This window comes from Lepisosteus platostomus, chromosome 9 (genome assembly GCF_059453375.1).
Source record: "Lepisosteus platostomus isolate fLepPlt1 chromosome 9, fLepPlt1.hap1, whole genome shotgun sequence".
In the NCBI taxonomy this organism is placed as follows: Eukaryota; Metazoa; Chordata; class Actinopteri; order Semionotiformes; family Lepisosteidae; genus Lepisosteus; species Lepisosteus platostomus.
The window spans coordinates 38,819,598-38,841,852 of NC_142619.1; the positions used below are offsets into that span (position 1 = coordinate 38,819,598).

At 40.5% G+C, this 22,255-nt stretch overlaps 2 protein-coding genes across 6 annotated transcripts in view; one reads left to right on the forward strand and one right to left on the reverse strand.

Moving 5' to 3' along the window:
• The window catches only part of tspan33a (tetraspanin 33a), a 43,946-nt gene that overhangs the window by 20,792 nt on the left and 899 nt on the right, over positions 1-22,255 (reverse strand). The window contains exon 1 of one of the 4 annotated variants that reach the window (XM_088644967.1): positions 1,728-2,191. The exons of 1 other annotated variant lie outside the window; for it this stretch is intronic. Coding sequence is in view for 1 of the 3 variants with exons in the window: in XM_088644964.1 (XP_088501090.1) it covers positions 1,728-1,823 (96 nt within the window). In the remaining 2 variants the exon portion in view is untranslated. Of the gene's footprint in view, positions 1-1,727; positions 2,192-22,255 lie in introns of those variants that run through there. 2 more of the 4 variants (XM_088644966.1, XM_088644964.1) reach the window with 2 other exon arrangements.
• The window catches only part of slc26a5 (solute carrier family 26 member 5), a 28,743-nt gene continuing 17,184 nt past the window's right edge, over positions 10,697-22,255 (forward strand). The window contains exons 1-3 of one of the 2 annotated variants that reach the window (XM_088644949.1): positions 10,697-10,857; positions 16,137-16,371; positions 19,588-19,727. In XM_088644949.1, coding sequence (XP_088501075.1) covers positions 16,217-16,371; positions 19,588-19,727 — 295 coding nt within the window. In that variant the 5' untranslated portion in view covers positions 10,697-10,857; positions 16,137-16,216. Of the gene's footprint in view, positions 10,858-16,136; positions 16,372-17,477; positions 17,621-19,587; positions 19,728-22,255 lie in introns of those variants that run through there. The other variant, XM_088644950.1, reaches the window with a different exon arrangement.

Sequence of the window (22,255 nt, forward strand, 5' to 3'; positions counted from 1 at the left end):
CCAGACTAAACCCTTCAAGGGTCAAATAGTGCACAACTAAGAATGGTGCGTAATTGTGGTAACGAATACATCAGAACTTGATATTTCAGCGTGGCACAATTTATAAAAGCTTTTCTTCCCCATTACAGAGTAGATCAACAGAAACCCTCTTTAGGCGGCTATCCACAAAGCGCAGCGCTAGCTCTTCGTGTGAATAAACTAAACCTAGGCTGCTAAGCAACAGCGAGCTTTAAAAAGAGTTGGGCAAGATGTTTAGCATATAAAACACAGCCGATGAAGTAACAAAACAAAAATACATTATTTTTGTAGTAAATTAATATTGGAAGTGTTGCTTTTCACTGGCTTCAATGTTCCTAATAATTTGTTGACAGCGACAACACAAACTTCATCAGATTCGAATAACTACCTGAAAACACATTTTTCAGGACACCCTTTAATAAAATCTGCCATTTACATTTGATATGTAGTAATTTATAACTGTTACTGACGTTTGCAATAAATATCATACTTTTCAGCTCAAATCTGACCGCTTATTGCCTTTTAAGAAATTGATTTGGGAGATAAAAAATGTCCCGATCCCTTCTGTGGAAAACATACAACAAAAACTAAAGGCAAATGTTCGGATAACACATTTGAGGGCAGCGACGGATGTTCACAACCGATAAACTTAAGACCCCGACGCAACCCTGTAAGATGTTACACAGGCAATAAACACAGGTATAAACGTACACGGTTATGCCCCTTTCAAATCTCCAAACTAGCTGAGATAATTTGCTAATTTAACTTTGCACACTGTTCAGCGTGAATCAGGCCTTCACTTAGACTAATACCATACAATGTTTTCAACTCATCACCATTTTAAATACCAAAAGATAAGGTACCAAATCTGCTGTGGTATCATAATTAACTTTCCTTTTTAAAATGTCGTTTAATATGTTCACAATAAAAAACACGTTTAGCTCTACTCCCTACTTTTGTAGAAAGTTGGAGTTCACGAACTTGTTGCTCAGTGTTCACGATTTCACAGCCGGTTGCTTTGCTATAACCACTCGGTTAATCATTATTTGGAAGTTGTTCCTTATTCCCTATTAATTTGTTTAAACTCAAAATGACCTTTATCTGGAGTGCTTCAAACTAAGTTGCCTAAATAACGTCCTACACTTGAAGTATGTACAGACGATTACGGTTAGTAATTTAACAGGCATTTAATAGCTTCACTGAATAATATGCCCTACTAGTAAATAAAAAATCAAAAGATGCATCGTTTTACGGTGCACTGAAACAATCCCGTACTTCATAACACAGTAATACAAACACTTGGTTGAGTGAACTAATTTTTCACGCTATATATAATGACCTATTTTTTTTGCAATAACCAACGACGAAAAAGAAAAAAGATAACGTTGTCGCACGTCTACATGTTCTACTATGCCCGAAATGATACAGTTAGAAACAGAAATAGCGATTGTTCATATGCTCATCAGGCGAACGGTCTCTCGATATTGGTACTAATCATCATGTCGGTAAATAGCCCGAAAAACCCTGAACTTTAGTTATTTTACTTATGGCATTCGCGTGACTTTTTGGAAATCCCTGAGATTCTGCTGGCCCTCCAACACAGAAAATGCAACAGTGGTTTGACGAGACGAGATCAAACAATAACAGTCTGGGGGCTTTCCCTTTAAATGTGTGTATTCTAGACAAACAAGTAACAAAAAGAAACTTACCCAAAAGATCATGTTAAAAATAAAAAGCAGATATTTAACTATCCGGCTGACAAAAGTAAAATCTTCTTTGTAGGTATCTATGCGTCTCCTTCCCATGTTTTATACCGGTACAGTACTTCAAGCACCAGTAGAGTCCAACCTTTCCTTCCACTGCCTGCAGTTCAAGGTACAATTCGTGCCTCAGTTACTCGGTTGATGTGCCCTTACTTTCCCTGACAGACGTACATTTCTGCTTAATAATACAAGCGTATACAACAATCGAGATTCACGGGAGGAAAAAAAAATCTGAAATGATCTTCACATGCTCCACGCTTCCTTATTGAGTCAACCTTCACAAGCAACTTGGTAAAAAAAAATGTTTCGGCTTTGATTCCGAAAGCACACGCCTTGAGGCCAATGCAAGAGAGCGAAAGCACGGTGGCCAATCCCGTCCGAGTCTCTCTTCCGGCGCTCTCCAGAAGGGAACACCTGTTTAGAGGTGGGAGTGTCTGCAAGTCAACTAGAGCGATTTTACACCACCGGTTATCACGACTGAATACTTTGTGTCGCGCATTTTCCCTTTTCCTGAACAGTCAGCGATTCTGAATCTGAGCCTGTTCTGTGATGGGATAGAAGAAGATACGGAGTTCAGTGTACAGTGTTTGATTTAAAAAAATCGCAATCGAAATCCGAGCATTTACGATCACGCTCAAGATTAAATTTTAAAGGTTTGTATTTAAAGAAACTGAATAATTTTAATGATAAATCTTGAACCTATTCAAATTGTTTATAAATTTACATTAAAACCAATGTTTCTTTTTTCAAAAAGAGTCTGGATTGCAACAGACTATTATATTCGCTTATGTTACCCGTGTTTCAAGCTGTGACGTTATCTGATGGATCTTCCAGTCAGTTGTTGGAGCACTGAAAGGTCTAAGGTTCTGACTGATGAATTAAATAAAAAAATGAATTTTATTCAGTCTAAAAGCCTGTATTTAGCTCCACAATGAACCTTGGCTTGTCTGGCAACAGCTCGGCTTGAGTCTGCTACACAATGTTAATGTAAAAGAAACATTTAGCATGAAAATGAGGGAACAAAAGAGACAAAGCGTATAAAATAACAGAATTGTGCATATTTCATCCTTCTAAAGAGCCCCCACGCTGCAACGTGGCTGTCTTCACATACTGTATGTGGATCGGTGGACTGGTGTTAACTTTGTTTCTACTGTACCGGAAATGCTGCGTGGTGAGGCACTACTGTTTTTACAAAAAGCTGAGAAGACGAGACGCTTTTTCTGCAAGACTGTAATATATCCAAGAACCCATTTGCACACTCCTCAGAGACCAGATAGACTTTCAAAGGAGATGCTAGAGACTGAGAGAGAACAATTCATTTGTTAATTTCTTAGTCAATTAACACTGGCTCTAAGCACTTTTTAAGCAGCCGCAAGGTTCTTACAACATTTTCCCACATGCTCACATAAACCGCATTTTAGGTCAGCTTTAAGAGTATTGCTGCAGCACAGACTGGCGCACCAAAGACACAGCGAAGCGCAAAGAAACGAAAAGTAGCAGTAGCAAAGGGACAAGAAAAAGGCAGGACTGAGACAATTACTAAAAAGAACGTGAAGCTGAAAATAAACATGTCTAATTCACGTAAAAAAATGTTCGAGAGTTATATGGTATAAAAAATGATTCAGGCTCTTTTCCGAGTCACTTTAAAAACAAGAAAGTGTTCAATCTGTTCGGAGTCGCGGCAAATTCGTGCAGGTGTGTCAGTCCTAGAAGCTGTTGTGTCTCTCCAACGGCCGTCTCTCTCGGTGAGGTGAAACTCCTGAGCCTGTGTCACCTGGCCCCCCTCAGCGAACTCCCCTGGGCGCGGTGGGCTGACACCGAGGGGGCACAGCGAAACAATAACTCCCTTGTTAGCGGACAGAGCCGCCTCTGTGAAACCTTTGAACCTCTTGAATACGTATTCTTACTCCCCTGGCTTTGTCTGCTGTTACTTGAAAACCTCCTGGACGTAGAAATGACAGCACTTCGGCTGCATCTGGGACATCTTCAACAAGAGCGGAGTGCTGATTACAGAGGCAAATTCATATTTAATTCATATTAAATCCCATCAGGAAGTGAGGGTCTCATTTCTCCACACAGGCTTTCATTGGAAAAAGCGGATTCAATTAAAGTATCTGGCTATGTCCAACAATGGCAAATGTCAGACATTATTTGTGATGTACAGGCCCGATGTTCTTTTGACTACAGAACTTATGATTACATATTTTAAATCATGGTTAAGACAATATTCCTATCTTGACTCCTTACAATTTGCATACAGAGCCAGATGCTGTTGATATTCATCTCCATTACATCCTGCAACATCTGTTATGTCCAGGAACATGTCAGACATATAGCTCTGCGTTTAACACCATCGACCCAGAACGCCTCCTCTCATTTTATTGTTCCGCTCTCCACCCTCCTCTTACTTGTCAGACTGCTTATCTGTGAACATAGGGGCACCTCAAGGCTGTGTTCTCTCCCCATTGCTGTACTCCCTTTACACCAACGACTGACCCCTGGTGGGGTAGAGATCAGGCACAGAAGAGAACCGGGTCGTCTGGCAGTGCGGTGTGTCAACAGCAGCCTTCAGCTCAACAGTCCCAGTACAGAACAGAGGGCGAGGGAGCTGGAGGAGCGGATCCCTGCCTCAGGGGCTTCTCTACGGCGAAGGATCGCAGGAAGGGACCGTGGGCGCTGTACAGGGACCGAGGAAGAAACACCCGCTCCTTTGGGCTCCTGCGGAAAACTGGACTATCGCGGTTTCAGAGCCAGGACAGATCATAGCGACAGCAAGTGGTCACACCCGGGAGGTTTGGAGGGACTTTGTTGTGCGACTCCAGCCTTAACGACCACCTGCTAAAACAATAGATTGATAATGGACCATCACCTCCGGGAGTCGCTTTACATTTTTGAAATTGTGGAAATTTCCTGGATTGTAATGTTTGAAATCTATTCTTTGAAAGAGTAGTACACACATCTGGGAAATGTTTTTTTTTTTGTCTCAGTGGAAATGTTCATTGACTGTGGGAAAAATCCATCCCACTAGAAACTGTCAGTGAGCATGGTGGAGTTTTTCCAGTTTCTAAGAAAAACCATCTCTGACACGCTCAAATGGGTTGCGAATGTTACCAGCACCACAAAGAAATTGCACCAGAAACTGTATTTCCTGCGTTCCTGTGTCAACTGAACAATCTTAATGTTTTCCCAGTCAACTGTCATTCAGTTTGTAGTGAGCATTAGAGATCATTCTCTCAGCTTCTGTCACTGTCACGCCCAGTACGCCTAGAGGGCGCTCTACTTCTCTACTGTTCTTAGTTCCCTGTGCTTATTCATGTCTTTCTGGTGTGTCTTGTTGTGTAGCCTATTTACTTCCAGTGTCCGCTCCTCGCTTAGCATTGAGGTTTGGATGTCCTGGAACCCGCCTAGCACCAGGTCGCCCCACGTCCGCTACCTGAGGGCATAGGTTTCTGTACGGCAGTTCCTGAACTTCCTGGCTGTTCCTGAACAGTTGAGCCCGGGCTAACTCCCGTCTCGCCGCTACGCATAGGGTCTTTTTCCGCTCTCCTGCCATTCCACGGTTCGTCCCTTCTGACATCCGTGACAGTCACTGGTTCGGCAACGCGTCAGTCCACTCTAGAAGAAAACTGCAACGCATTGTCCGCTGTGCAGAGAGAGTCATTGGCTGCCATTTTTCCATCTATTGAAGACCTGTATACTCACAGATTAAAGAAGCTAGCAGAAAAGATTCTCAATTACTTCTCTCATTCAGGACACCTTGGACGCTACCGATTGATCAAACCAAAACCGAGCGGCATCTGAACAGCTTCTTCCCCATGGCCGTCACCCTGCTTAACCAGAACATACGACTATGGGATGCAGTGTGCATATAATTGTCGACCTGTGCATGTTTTTGTGTAAAGTGTACATGTATTATTGAATCATTTCTATGTTTTTTGCACCATCACACCAGATCAAATTCCTTGTACATGTTACTGTACGTACTTGGGAAATACAATGATTCTGTTTCTTACGGTGGCCTAGCAGTGCAAAAGACATAAAAATAAATCATATGTCATAAATCATCAATCAAAAAAGATGTGTCTCACGCGGAACACGTTAAATTTGCTTATCTTTTGCATTTCTGGGTTCACAGTAGTAAAATCACGTAGAGCAAAAAGAGAAGCACCTAACTTATGTCTTTTTCAGTATGCTCACTAGGAGGCGTCATTGGTCAATTTATTACAATTCTACGGTATGCTAATATTAACCCTGAGAAACTAAAGGGTATTGTGTGTCTGGGCTCAAATACACATAGGATGAGTCAAAGGTCAAGGTCAAGTGTATGTTACGATCGTACACTCTATCATAACACTCTTTTGGCTGCTATATAAGATCTAACACTGTGAGAGCAGCACCAGGAGTATAGTAAATCAGAGTCCATGATTGGGGGCACACAGAGTGAAATAATTTCAGTGCAGACAAAGTGAAAAATGAATTATGCAGGAAGTGATAAAGTACACTATACATATCAGCTGCTGGTCTTGAACTTGAAGAAGGCCTTGGTGTCTCCTGGTTTTTGGTTTCAATCTGAGCAGTTGGGTACTAAGCAAGTACTAAGCTTATCCAGTCAATTAAGTAATCAGAAGAACTATGTGACCATGAACAGAAGATTCCAGGCCTTCAAGAAAATGAGTTTGACAACCCTGATTTAGGGGTTTACACTATCCTAAAAGAAGGCCTTTTGTGCTTTTTTTGGTATTTTCTTTGTAAGTGTCTTTAATTTGATTTTAACACTGTCAAGTGATTTTTTATGTGTTGGGTTGGGTTTATGTCAGTACTTAGAGACAGTGCAGGGAAGCAAGCAAGATGGTTGGATACAGTTACAATCTAAATGTAGTAAAGGTTAATAGTTAAGCTACACGAGATATCGTATTGTATGAGAACCAGGACCATTGGTTCTCAAACCTGGTCCTGGAAGAACACTCTCTTCTGTTGGTTTTTTTTCTCCAGAGGAGTTCTTAATCACAGGCTAATTGATTTACCTTTTTCTTTGGGGCAATTTGTAAATTTGCATTTAAAAGGTCAAAAGGGATTTGTTGTTGATATCCACCCTGTACCGATTTCTGAGTTTCATTCAGATGTGTTATCTGAGATGTAACTAATTCAACCACTACAGAAGGAAAAATGCTCATTGTGGGAGTGTCTGATGCAGTGTTATTCCCACCTGTGTCTGTATGTCACTAATAAGAGCTGTGTAGTGAACAATAGTTGAAAGCAAATTCAGGAGGGGCTGTGTACTGTTCTGTGCGCTGAAATCGGCGGAAAATGTATCCTTAAATCAGGGTATTTTTGACATTCAGGACCATTCTAAGAAACAAGTAAAATAAACATCTAAACAAGGCAGCAGATCAGTTTAGTCATGAATTAGCCTGTAATTAAGAAGTCAGCTGGAATGGAAACCAGCAGACAGCGTTCCTCCGGGGACAGTTCTGGGAGCCACTGATACAGAATATCAGTCTGTTCAACTGTAATCTTGTTACAAACAATATACTGTTGATAATTAAAAGTTGCCAGGAAGATGACTGTAATTATTCCTGGCCTCAATGGAATGCAGCTGTGATGCATAGACTGGATACTGGAATTGAAATACAGTACTTTCGTCTTGAATGATGGAGAGCTTCAGGGTAAGTGATTACAGTGTTTGAGAACATCCTCAAGATGTTGACACAGCAAACCCAAGTCATGACTGTATTTTAGGTACTAGGACCACAACAAGTGCTCAGAGTCCAAAATCAAAGTTGCAAAGTACAGTATTTAGGATCTTAAGCAGGAGCGAACTATTCTTCAATCCCAGCTATCGGAGCCACTGGTATCTTTCAAGAAATGACTGGATTCAGGAATCAGGTGGACAATTCATTATCAAACAAGCAAAATAGGTTGAATGAGCTGTTTTTGTTTTTTTATTCTTTTCTTATAGTCTTATCCATCCATTTTAAAATCACAGCATGGTTCAACCAGGGTGACCAAAAACTGGATTCCAACCTGGCATACAGTCAGCTCAAGCAGTCTATTGCAGTGCATTACAGCTGTATTCTTCTAAATGTGACTTTCGTGGGGTGTTCTTTCATTTGTGTTAGAAAAGTGGTGTCCTATAGATTTAAAAAATTAAAAAAACATTAGATTTAATGCGAGTGACAGTTGGACAGCAGATTGAGACAGAGAGTGCAAGAAGATCTGTATGATAAACTTGTTATTTGTTTGTTTTTATATTTAATTTAAAGTTTTCCTAACTGAGAAGAAATAACACTTGTTACTCAAAGGCAACATCTTGAGAGAATAAATCCTTACATCAATGTAGTCTTTAGAAATCTGTTCATTCAACCTATGCTTCATATTGATAATTCATTCTGTACAGGTGACAACTTGGTATTAAGTCATTTTCAGATTTCCTCCTGGAACACATACCCACATTTTGTTTGGTTTCTCGAGGGCTTCAGCTTGGTTTGTAAAAGAGACATATCAAGACGACAGGGTAGTGCGGTGGCTCTGTGGCTGAGGATCTGTGCCTGTGGCTGGAAGGTTGCTGGTTCGTATCCTGCAGCCGGCAGAGGAATCCTACTCTGTTGGGCCCCCGAGCAAGGCCCTTAACCCCAAAAGCTCCAGGGGCGCCGTATAAATGGCTGACTCTGTGCTCTGACCCCAAGCTTCTCTCCTTGTGTGCCCGTGTGCCTCATGGACAGCAAGTTGGGTATGCAAAAAGACAAATTCCTAATACATGAAATTGTATATGGCCAATAAAGTGATCTGATGGACTGCCCCTTATTATATCTGGTTTCCTTTGTCACTGAATTCTGAAGCTTAGTTGAGGACATCCCAGCCATCTCTGTGTCTCTCAGTCGTGCACCACGGACAGGCCTCTGTGTTCCCTCCCCTGCTTATGCTCTTGTTGTCAGGGACAACCGGTAGCTTTCCATTGCTCCGGAGCACAAACTGTGTTCTGTTCATCCAGCCACAGCACAAAGGAGCATTGCAGGCACTTTGTTATCATATATCAGGAGTTGAATGCTGAAGTGTTGCTTGGAAAGTTTTTCTGGCATTTCTTCAGTTCAGTGTCATTCTTTTTTTTTCCGAAAAGGGCTAATTCACTGCTCTGAACAGTGCTTTAAATAATGTGTTCGAACTGTGGAAAAAAGCTGTCTTCAGAGTTTTCTTGATAAGAGCCATGGTTTGCTATGAAATTTTCACATGCCAGACCTCAACAGGTTTGTTTTATGTCCTGCATGTTTTATTTGGAGGCGTGGGAATGGGACTACTCTGTCTACTGTACATTGCTGCATTAAGTTGTGAATTACCTTGTTATTATTAATTAATTTAGTTCACAATTTTACCCAAAGAATCTTACAATGGACATCTTTACACAACTGAACATTTTACTGGAGTACTCAGAGTGATTTAACTTGCAACAGTTGTACTTCATCCTGAATTTGACCCCACAACAACCTAGTTACTAGTGCCAAGCAATAATCTCACATGCATTTGTGTAACTTCTGTGATTATAATTATTAATAATTGTTTACACTTATATAGCGCTTTTCTGGACACTCCACGCAAAGCGCTTTACAGGTAATGGGGACTCCCCTCCACCACCACCAATGTGCAGCATCCACCTGGATGATGCGACGGCAGCCATTGTGCCAGAACGCTCACCACACATCAGCTATCAGTGGGGAGGAGAGCAGAGTACAGTATTTGTTTAAAATAAGACCTTAGTATGCACCCTGTAAGTTATTAGTTTCAATCTCTTTAACTGACAGCAGTATCTTGAAACATACATTTCACAGGGTCAACAGATAGGGAATAGATGGGGCTCTTCTGACAGTTCCACACCCTTCCTATCAACGACTCATTCTTATCTCTTGTCCCTGTTCTGATCCCTCCTTTCAAGGAGTGAAACATGAAACACAAAAAGACACTATAAGATCATTTCTGCAATATACTCTACTGGGTCCTTCTTGTATAAGGTGGAATAAAATGTAAACTAAGATGTTTTATGTATTTAACAAATTAAACTTTAATTATAATTCATCTATGACAGGTGGGTAGTGAAAGATTAAATTAAACTAATAAGAAATTAAATAATACAGTATTGAGAATAAAATATTCCCCTGAGTCCTGAATTTATTGTCAGTTTGAGCTTTTCTAAATCATTACTGTTAGAGTGAGGCAACGATAACATTTTAAAATCTGGAATATATCATGAACACATTCTTACTTCTTATATAATAAAGCTGAGCTACTTTACTACACTGTGGAAGTGAAATAATGAGTTGTGGGAAGAATGTTGCTTGAGGCTTGTAACATCCTCAGACTGATGTTACAGTAAGAATACTTGAGCCCGTTGTTTGTTTCTCGGCGTATCCAATGCGTTTACTAGGGATTTGTATGTAAAATAGTGTACCACAACCACATTAATGAAAGCATAAGTTATCTTTAAACGAAATGGGGGAACCGCAAGAAAGCACACAAAAGCTGTGTGCATCTTTGATCTTTATGTGTTGCATATAAATCATTTTATATGTGGAGGATGAGAAAAACAACATGCTTCCCTGAAATAGCCGAGCATGCGCATTTCGGCTGGTAATACAGATTTCCAGGGGATAAATCGTATACCACACCGTCTCAAATACATACTAATGTATACATAATATAGCGATAGTTATGTATTCATATCACACACAGTCGCTGAATCTTCTGTTGTCTAACTCATTACACTTGATTACGATAACATGCTCCTTTACCGAAATTAAAAACCGGATTGAAAGTCTTAAACAAATCGTGTTCGTCAGCGCTATAAGGTTGGGACTTGTAGTCCTGTGCTCGGTCGTGGAGGCGGAGCAGAAAGAGACCTAGAAATACAACTCCCAGGACTCTTCGGGGCTCATGACGGTATTCGCAGGCTGTCCTCAGTGAGTTTTACCGTGAGAGGACTTGTCAGCTGCAAAAGGACATTTCAGTGTTAAACTGTAACTAGAGACTCGGTTGTGCGGTAAAATTTGATTCTCATCAAGCCCAAACTTCTGACTGGTTGAAAAAGGTAAGAAAAAACGCTATTCCCCATTTGAGATTTATTTATTTTTATCGGGAATGACCGAAAACCACGCTTTTTGGCAGCAACAAGCATCACTCACATTGATCACACATGCTAAGTGGACAGCTGTAGCGGCTTCCCTATATATTCAAATTTATACATTGTCTTCAAGTTTTCTGTTGATGCTGTAGGACGTAAACCTGCCACATGCTAGAGAAATTAGTTTTGTCCTGTTTTATTTTCGATATTTTTTTCAATGTGTTGCTTCCGTTTAATATCGAAGTATTAGAAATATCTCTGGTTTTACTAATCAGTACGGGTCTTCATACGTGAGTACAGCGGAGATGGAGTTTCTACTTAACTTCCAGTTTTCGGTTTTCTTCACGGCGCCTTCCTGTATTCTCTTCTAGGAAAGCAGCACTGAGGCCAGCGCCTGCTGAGGGGGTTTAGTCCGCATTTGTCAATTAGCGTAATACTGAACTTTTTCTCAAATGCTATTGGTAAATAGTTGTCTCAACGCACACACACACACACAAACACCAGGAAAAATAAAATCATTCAGCATACATCAGTATACAGCAGTCTGTATTATACAAATCTGGGGGAATGCCAGTTTCAAGAAATACGTTTTAAGACGAGATTTACAAGTAGATAGAGAATTCCTGGAGTAATTGAGAAGCCTAGTTGAATAGCAGGAGGTGGCTCTACCTCCCTCAGTTCGTAGTCTTGTGGGGAGGACAGACGAGATTACTAGTGGGTAATTTATGGGTAGGACCGTGCGAAAGTTCAGCAGGAAGCCGGCACACAAATTTCAAGTTCAGGGTTACGTGTCTGCCAGAACAGGAGCTCTTGTAATGACGTTTCTGTAAGGCGTTCTGTAACATTCCTGCTTGTAGAGCATTCGAGAGTGGTCGGTTTGGATGAAACAAAATAGGTCTGGGCTTCTCCACTTTGGGCATAACAGAACGTAACCAAGGTTAAATTAGTCACAGTGCTACGACTTTCCGATGATCTGTCGGCAGTATTGTCTATTTGTCATTATAGTCCTATAGTAATATTTCCCCTGGCCAGACGGGGAATTGTTGAGACTGACAGACAGTACTTTTATACCGTTTTAATTCACCCAGAAACATTTTGCTAGAACTACCATCAGACAAAGTGTTTGAGAAGAACATTTGAGCAAGGCTTATTGCAGTTCAAAACCCCATTTTAACACGTGCGCTTGCCAATAAGTACCAGCTGGGCAAATTGAATATGCTGCAGTAAAATTTAATCGCACAACTGATGACTTGCAAATGAACCCAAACATTTGTTTTATAGCCTGGAGTTTGAATGCTTTCAGCAGGGAGAAAAGCTTGTTTAATTTCATGAATTATTTTAAACCTAAGCCTGTAGGATACAAACTTCTCATTTAGTGCAGATATTGTACCATGAAAATTTTACAGCATCTCAAATTTGACAAAATTTGGAATGCAGTCCAAGAATTTGAATCAATTAAAACACTTTACATACATTTTACTCCATTTACAAGTGGGATGTCATTCTAAAAGGTGTAACATGGGACATTAAATACAGGATTAGTCTAAATGCTTTTTACAACTTTGACGGTTTTTATTGCAAATTAATTACAGGGGTTACTGTGGCAAAAAAAGGTTTCAAACGAAAGCATAAATATCAAAGTTTGTAACAGTTATAATCATTCGCCATCTGTAGAGGAGAAAACAAAACTTTAGTCAAATCATTGGCATCTCTACTTGTCGACAACATTTTGACTAACCCTGTATACGTTCACGTTTTTCTTGTTGAGAACAAAAGAGGCGTTTATAATTATGGAAATTAGTTAGCAAATACTGATTCGAGCAGTTGGAGTTTGTGGACAGGATGGGAAACGCTTGTTCGTGGGGGTTAGGGAGGTGTTTTGTGCTGCTTGGCTCCATGTTGCTCTGCAGTTCTTTTCCATCCTGGATACAATATTATGAAAAGGCTCATCAATTTTGAAAGGAAGCTAAATAAGGCTAATCCTGGGGCAGAAGGGAATAAGTTGTTGAAATCCCTGACCAAGATGTGATATTGGTACGTAGTTTTAAAACAGCGGTGCCAGACAGCATCTGATCTTTAAAAGACATTCAGATAATAAGGGATAGCACACTGAGTGGAAACCTGCAGCGGGTGTTGCAGTTCTTAATTTTGCCATTTCCATTCACCAGAAGGCAAATAAAACCAGAAGGATTCTGTATTCAGTCGTTATCCAGCCAGTCTAGCACGCAGCTGGACAGTGGCCCAGGCCAGAGGTTCCAGTGAGGGGCAGACTGCTAAGGAAGAAGCAGAGGTTCCTCAGAGTGCTCTCTCCCTTTACTCTGAGCTCTCCATCACGAGAGTAACCCCTGCCTGTTCCTTTTTAACTCACACTTGTCAAATCCTGTTTTACACAAGTGGGCTTTCCTGCTTTAAGAGCTCGAAGTGCTGGAGTTCGTATAGGCATCTGCGAGGAAAACAAGCGGGAAACTCTGATGACTGATGAAATATATAGAAAAGTATAAATTGAGAATTTGGTCAAATAAAATGTATAAAATTGCACATGGAGTAGTGCTTCAGTCAAGCATGTATGGAAATCATGTAGACACTACCAGTGGAAGTTTCAGAGCTTCTTTTAGAAAAGTATTTGGAAACTGTATGAATCTAGAAGACATTACATGCGCTGAAATTAAGAAATTATCTTGTGTTATCCATCTTCACATAGACTTTTTAGCCCATTAAGCTGCTCCTTTCTCACATAACCAGTGTAAATCTGTGCTGCAGCTGATAGTGTTCTCTCGCTTAGTGGTAACAAAGAGAGCCTGAACATGTTTTCAAATGAAAGAAACAGCAATTAAACGCTGGATTATAGGACAACCCTGGCATTTTCGTACATAAAGTCTGCGTTTGTTTGAAAGACATTAGTGAAAGTGGCATTGCAAACCAGCGTGTTTTAACAAGAAAGTGTTGGCATCGTTAAGACAGTACAGAACATGCCACCATTCTTTTGACTTGAAATGTTCAGTACTAACGGAGCTTTTTAATTCCACAGACTGAAGTCTTACAGTAGGCTTCCGACTGGAAATATTTCTGTATAGCAGTGGTGTGGAATGCTAAATGTTTACTGAAAACCCAGCTTATGAAGCAGTCAGTGAATCAGTGTTGTCGTAACTTTGAGTCTCCTTTTTACCCAAAGTGTAGTAAGGGTATTGAACAAGCTACTGTTTTTTTAAACTGACTCCTCCTGTTGGTAACCGTTCTTATACTCTAAAATCTGATTCTGCAGAAGATCTGAGATTGAAGTTGATTAGAGAACTGTAATATTTTGGACAGAATAAGTCTTAGGTTTGCGTTTGCGTATTGCTACGGGTTATGTTAATATATGCCATCTGAATCCTTTCTGCTGTATAAATGGCCAATTATTAAACTAAAAAAAACAAAACTATGCTGTGGATTTTTTTTTGAGAGATTTTTCTTTGAGAGAAAGTACTTTAATCCTCAAAAGTTCTTTTTTTCTTGTTGCATTATGATGACATACCAGGGGCATGTTACAAAACATTTCGTAATGTAACGCTTCTCTCTGCATACACAATTGTGAAGCACTTTGGTTAGAAAGGTCAGATCCCTGCAGCTGTGATAATTGCAGTGGAAACTATCTTGGCATGGCCATTTCATTCCAAAAATCAATTTCTTTCGCCTTTTATCTCTACCTGAAAAAAAACAAAACAAATCAAAGCGCCTCTTGCACAGTGTGGTGTAAACTGGAGAGGCCATGGAGGTGAATTACTTAGCAACAGTGTTACCAAGGCAGGCATCTCGCAGATCTATACTGACCACAGTATCCGCAATACACAGGCAGACACGGTCTAACTTGAAACGCTGTGAGTTGGGGATTACTTATCTGAGAGCTCCCTCACGAGAAAGTATAAAGTCTGGAGGAACTTCTTGAACGTTGGAGTTGGACCATTTCCAATGGCATCGCCAAACAAACCACTAGACATCTTCCTGCACTCTAACACCTCCTGTTGCAGCAACTGGCAGTTATTTTGCAGGGACACCATTTTAATGAATCTGTATGATGACACAGCAGCGTTATGTACGTTCATTTACGATCAGAACAACAATCTGAGCACCTCCAACTAAGGGTTATGTTATTTTAAATTGTGGTAGAAATGACATTTGTAACATTCATGAAAATTCTCTAAGAGCGCTCCTTTGCTGGGTGGATACATATAGTAAAAGGATCCTGGAAGTAAGTTAAGTTGAACCCATCCTTCTGTGAGTGTCTGGTGAGACCTAGCAGAACTGACTCCCGCTGGCCTCTAGTCAATATACAACGGGGTTATTGTCATATCTGAAGCAGAATGACTCCATTCGTAGACAAAGCCTAGGTTAGCTGCTCAGTAAAGTGGGGGTAATGTTGTCCTTGTTGTTGTAGTGATCTTGATATATTTAAATGCACCTTTTTCTTTCTTTGTGGAGTTGGAATATTATTTACAAGGCATTTGGTGACTTAATCACATTGAAGCCAGTGAGGCTGTTGTCCCAGGACCCTGCCCTCCTGCTGCAGAGCCCGAAAGAAATGGGCTCCAGACACAGCTCTCACTCTGCCTCCTCTATCTGTCTTAGGCAGTCAAAGCATTCATATCCATACCGTCTGACTTGAGTAGCACAAATATTGATACGTTTTGGATTGAATGCATTTTTAATGTAATCTAGGTGAAACTAAATTGCTCTGCTTGATGCGTCTACTAAGGATAGCGCTCTGTTATCTCGTGACAGTGCCTTTGATCTCTGAAGAAATCTGCGTTGGCCTTCACAGGTCAGACCAGAATCAGATGGAATTAGCACAGATTCGGCAGGGATTTAAGAGCTTATGGCCTGGACCAAAATCAAAACTTCAACCTGCCAGTGGAAGGCAAATTGTAACCCCTGACTACTGTGCACACATCAAGCAGTGGGGCCGCCACATATAATTGGAAGGCCGCTTGAAGTTTAGTCAGGATCTGTGTTCTTAATGTAGTTTGTGTATTCCCTTTTCTGTTTTCCAGGCTGCAGGGTGGTATTCCTTACTCCTGTGAATAACATCCAATGGAATTTATATACTTTGCATGATATGATTCTGTTACTGGGTGTTTTCTGTGGCTTCTGAGAACTATAACTCGATTTCTTAAATATGGGTTTATTAAAAATGGCACCACGTCACATTGGCCCTACTGGAATATAGTCTCACTCTCCTGTGCTTGTGTGTGTGTGTGTTTGTTCCACAGAGCTTCAGGGAGGGAGAGCGAGCCCTGGTGTCCACTCGTTGTGCTGGCGACGTCGTTGAAATGTACTGGGCGGTCTTGTTATGGAACATGTAACGGAAGAAGAGGATGCTTCTAGCACTTTAATGTACTTTGTGGAGCGCCCGGTGTACAACGAGGAGTACATTGGGACGCAGCTGCTGCATAGGAAGGAGAAACAGCCAAAGACTATAAAGGAAAAGCTAACGGAAGAGTTTTGGTACGTCTTAAGAATTACGGACTTCTACCAGTGGTAAATATCACTGATATGTAAATAGTATTCATGTCAGTGATGTTTACCCTTACCCGCTGTCCTCTCTAAATATGATCTTTAACATCAAGGTTATTATAAATACTCTATTCTATTACATTGGTCACTTGACCACTTCTTCTGTAGTGCCCAACCAAGCTCAAGTTTGTAATTTTCCACTAAGCTTAGTGTGAAAAGCCCCCCGCAACAGTCAGGCCCTGAAAATTTCAATAAGACGTGTGTTCTGCTTTCATACTTTTCTTTAAATATTTCCTTTAGAAAGACGAGAGATTCATTCCTCTCTTAATGTGGAATACACTGCATGATTTTTTTTAATTTTTAATGGTTTTCAGGTGTCTTGGAAATAAAATCTAGCCCGCGCTTGGTGCGTTGACTCAACATGTCATTGGGTTAAAATATGTGTGGTACAATAAGATGCAAATTAGTACAAAAAACTCTTTTTAAGAGAAGACTCATCTTGTATTGCATCTAAATATTCCATTTTAAATCTTGACTCACGGGAAGCTCAGCACCACGCGTTGATGCTTTTACCAGTAATGGGCCAAAAAAATAATGAAATGCAGTTGTATGTCCATGTTGACAGGGCTATTTTGTAAATTTTGTAGCCTTATAATCTACCGGTGTTTCCTTAAGTACAGAATTGTAGGAAATCCATCACGAGGCCTTGTTCGGTGTACGGGCAGGCCCAGTGGTTCTGACATTGCCGAGCTGAGCCGGGGTAAGTCCTTCATGTATAATAGAGTGCGATGGGGATTTCCCCAGCTGAGCTCCGTCGGCGCCGCGTGGGCCTGAGGCGGCCCGAGTGTCTTTGTCGTGCTGTGCGACAGACGGACAGCCCTGTGACGTCCCGGGGGCCGGAGCTCTGGCAGCGATGCTAGCACGAGCTGTGTCACGTCTCACTTGCAAGGCATTGTGGGACCATAAAGGCTGGTGGCTCAGTGTTTTGCACGGTTTGGAAGCGCTCCAGCCCGGTGCTTTTTGCTCTGGCGCCCGAGGGCAGAAACGGGGAAGGCCTCTTTACACCCGGTTACCGGATACAGATGTGGAATGATGTGATTCCTTTGCTCTGTCATTGCCAGTAAAAAGTGCTCATGTAACAGTTTCAGGCCACAAGGAACCGAGACTGTCATCTAAGAAATATGTCCCTTTTACTATTTTACTTTGTCTGAGATGTTTTCCACAATAAAAGTGCTGTGGGGTAGGTATAAAAAATGTTGTTTCATGATGTTTCCACTGTGGTTAATCACAGGATGAAACCACACAGATGATAATTATCTGAAACATATTTTGAGTTATAGTTTCCTGCAAATATACAGCAAAGAAATAAAATATGGTTTGTAGCTGGTAGCATACAAACAAACATTTGCTTGCTGTCTTTTAAGCTAACATGTAGGGCAGAACATTCTATTTCTTCTAGTTTTGTAGCTATAATTTAGTCATCCAGAATAAGATTGCTTTAGTCAAATATAGTGAAATGTAAATAGTGTTCATATCAATGATATTTACCCTTAACCTGAGCTGAAGCATTAATCCTACACAACAGTAAGTCTTATCAGTGAATCTTTCAAAACGTTCTGAGCCACTCCTACTTGGTAATTATGAACTACTACTGTGCCTGCGCCGTGGACCTCCATGAACAGGTTTAAGAAGTTGTTAAATCTGTAAGAGATGTTTGTATGTGTGTGGTCTTGTGTATCACTGTAGTGCTGTATAATATTGACATTGTTCTGTAATTACTGGTGTGCAAGGAGTTGATAAGACAATTGGTCATGATATTTAAAAAATAAACTGAGGTCTGTGGGAGCAGGTTGTTTAATGTGAGCTTTCATCTGGCTCTGTTGTAACAACAAAACATCTTTTGGCAGGCGAACTGAAAGGTTTGTGGTGGAATAGAGGGTGATTTTTTTTTTTGATAGGGGAAGAAATAAAATATGAAGTTGAGATTGGGAGTCTGAACCGTTTTTTATACATTTTTTTCTGGAGGTACAGTCATGGTCTTTGCACACACTGACCGTTGATAACATTTGCTTATGCCATCATTCCAAACACTTATTAATAGTCATATCTTTAAAAAAAATCAGTTTCCTTAACGGTATGCAAAGGTACACAGCATTATTTTTTTCCTCCACTGTTATGAACTGAAATAAACTGACTTTTGTCTTAACTCGTTACTAAATGAGGGAAGTTTCAATGTATGTGATCCAGTTTGGAAGCCCGGAATTCAGAAATAGTTCCTTGACGTATGATGTGATTGTTACCTGAATTGATTTGTAAATATTATGTTTCACATGGACCGCTATGTTTGCTCTGTGTGTCTTCAGTAGTGCTCAGCAGTTTTTCTTAACCCCACTTCCTTTGTGTGTACATGCTTTGGTTGTGTTCTGAAGTTTTATTTGCTCTGTGCTTCTTTTTGGGGTTTTGTAAGCAGGTCTTGTACAATTTGCAATGGACCCTTGGTGTCTGACAGCATGCGGGCAGATTGTACTGTAGCATTGTGCCGGGTCAGTCTCAGTGTTGCACAGGAATGTAAGGGTGAAGCCACCCCTCCTCTGCAGCAAAGTGCAGTTTAATAGTGCAAATCAGGAGAATAGTAAGATTTGAAAACTCATGCCTGGGGCTTAAAAAGTATTTATTTGATCTGAAGTGGTTAACAGTAGATTACAGGAATGAGGATTTTTGTTTTAGAAATTATCAAGAGTCATTATCAGGTAACAGTTGTGTTCATATCAGATTGCATTATTGATATGGCACTTGTCCCTTGAATTTTTTTTTCAGCATAGGAGTACTACATTAATGATCATTTGTATCTTATTGCTGTTATCACTGTAGCACGGTGTGGGCAGGGTATTCCATTACTGTAGATTACATGCTGTCTGTTATTACCCCCTTTACAGGAATTATTGCCAAGTTGATTGTGTGTAAGAACCAGATGGTCAATTTAGAACTGCAGGCCTTTGCTGTGACACCCAGTTTATGATTTTGTAGTGTATTGCAATATATAATGTAATGTATATAGATATTGGAAAATACTTGTGTAGTTTTTTTTCCTGTTCACTGCAAAGAGCTGTCGGTTTTTGCCATTGTAGATGAGTAGTGAGGGGGTTTTCTTGCTGGCTGCATGTATTGGGGATATAATTAACAAGTGAACTGTTTTCTGTTTTCTAGCTGCTCTTCACGAAAGGCAAAATCCCTTATCTTCAGCTTCCTGCCTATTCTGACATGGCTGCCCTCGTATCCTGTGAAACAGTACCTGTTTGGAGACATTGTTTCAGGACTGAGTACTGGAGTAATGCAGCTACCTCAAGGTCAGTGAATGTCAGTGAGATGGTGGGTGGGTATGAGAAATCATTAAAAAAACGAAGTAAAAGGTGGCGTGGTGACACAGTGGTTAACATTTCTGCCTCACAGCACTGGGGCCCTGGGTTCAGTTCTGGAACTTTGTGGCCTCCATGATCACATGCTCCACTTTCCTCCAAAGACATACTGGCAGGTTGATTGCCTTCTGGGAAACCTGGCCCTGGTGCGTGTTTGTGTCTGTGTGAGACTGTCTGGGCTCCCCTGTGTCCCTGAATTGGAAGAAACAGTTAGAAAATGGATGACTGGTGGGAGCCATATTACGTTAAACAAAAATAATTGGCAGGGGTATTATCACTTAGTACTTTGATCTTGTAACATCTCGAAAGCTAAGCAAGGCTGGGCCTAGTCTGTACTGGTAGGGGAGACCTCTAAGGAAAACAAAAGTAGTGTTGGTGGACCAGTAGGTGGGGCTCTTCCATATGGATCACAATTTCCCAATTGCTCTGGGGGCGTTTTACTGTAGGAGGTGACATCCTACAGATGTCTACCGATCTGTACTTAGTCATTGAAGGCCCCATGACACTGTTTGAAAGATTAGAGTGCCCAACCGAGTTCACCCGAGTTACATTAGTGAGATCCATAGAGAAGCGAGAAATTGCTTCTCCTGACTTGCTGCGCTTCAGTGGGTCACCTGCTGTAAGTGCTTGGGTTCTTTGGGATGAAAAGTGCTATATAAACAATAATTCTTATTTATTTTTCATGATTGTGATGTTTTGCATTTATTTAATGTGGTAAGTGTGAACTTTGTCCATATATTTAAAGCCAGATAAGCTGTGTTGGTGCTGCCTTTACAGTACCGATGATTAGACCAAACTATCTACTGCTATCACACTTCAGAGCAGACCAGGACTCCCGAATGTTGAGCAACTGTGGACCTGTTTCAGATTAGCCCTTTCTTGTCAAAAACTATCTAAAATGGGCAGTATTGGCTCGGTCTCGTCTTGCGGCTGATGAGCTCTTTGAATCTTTTCAGTCTGGGTCTAGACGGTGTTAGGGTATTGTATCAGCGAGCTCCAGTTTATCTAAGGATTCCTCATGAGTGAAGTCCAGATTTCAATCTGAGATCTGCTGATTCAGAGTTTCTTGCTCTGTGGAAGAACAGGCTCTGTGTGATACAGCTTTGTTGCGCCACTCACTGCTCATTAGAGTCTGCAGCTTTCAATGTTTTCAGATTTCCCTTGGAGACCTTTTTTTTCTCTCTTTGTTTTTACGTTTACTTTAAATTTACTGCTAGGCTATGGTTTTGGCTATGGTTTTGTTTTGTTTTTTTTGCTTTTTATGTACATAACACACATGTATTACGTGTGCTCTTTTCAAGACTATCACACCTTGATTGTTTTGCAGAGTGCTCATAACTCATATTGTTAATAAAAAGGTTATAAGCTAATATATAACTGACTTCTAGATACAGAAATGTTGAGCTGTACACACATTTTTTTAAAAAAGGTACAGTATATGTAGGACTAAATTAATTGAAGCCGTTTTATCGCTTAAAAAATAGAAGTTAGTATCTACAACCATGCTTTTAAAAACATAATATGATGCAGTGTAATTCAAACTGTTAAGTAGAAATGCACACCAAAGGCAACTGGTATACAGTTATTCTTTTCTACACCGTCTGTTGTAAAAATAAATAAATAAAGGCCAGTAACATGGCAAACTGAATGTCTGGATCACGGTATAGTAACCAATGCCTTTATTTATCAAATTGCTAGGATTAGTGATTCTGTTTACAGTCCACAATGACATTAGTTCATCTTCATCATTCTATTGATGCTTTTTGCCTGAGCTGTGTGTTCTCTCTCCGAGTCAGTTCTGTGGCCACAGTGCTCAGTACTGACAGGCCTTGAGCGTTGTAGTTGCTCTAACTGGGCTGGTGTGTGTCTCTCCCGCAGTGTGGCATGTTGCACTACACAGCACTACAGTCTGCACTGCAGTCCCTCAGGCATGGGGGTGCAGTTGTCTTGCAATTCCACTCATGCAAGGTGCTCGAAAGACTTCAGGAAGTCCCATAATGAAGCAGTCAGCTGTCACTAAGAAGCTTTGCAAAATAAAGCACATCCATACCGTGTGACCATTTCTGTTTCACATTGACTAAACACAGCTGTTTAGAATGAAACCTTGATAGCAAATTAATTTATGAAAATGTAACGGCTGAAAAATAACTGTACTCTATGATCAAGTTGGCTTTGCAACACCTTTTTCTTATCGGATTAAAACTTGTGATAAGGTTCATTATTACTTGATATGAGAAATTGATCTTGTGAAGTATCACTCTCATCTCGGGCATTAAGGAAATCATTCCTGTCTAATCATTCATTTTAGCTATTATTATTTTGGCTATTATCATAAACAACTAATTATGCTGTTTTGCTGTAATGAAAGTAGTGGATTTATGTTTTGTTCCAACCACCGTGTATTGTAATGAAATGTATAATTATATATGTTAATTTAATCTTTTTAATTAGAAGTAGTC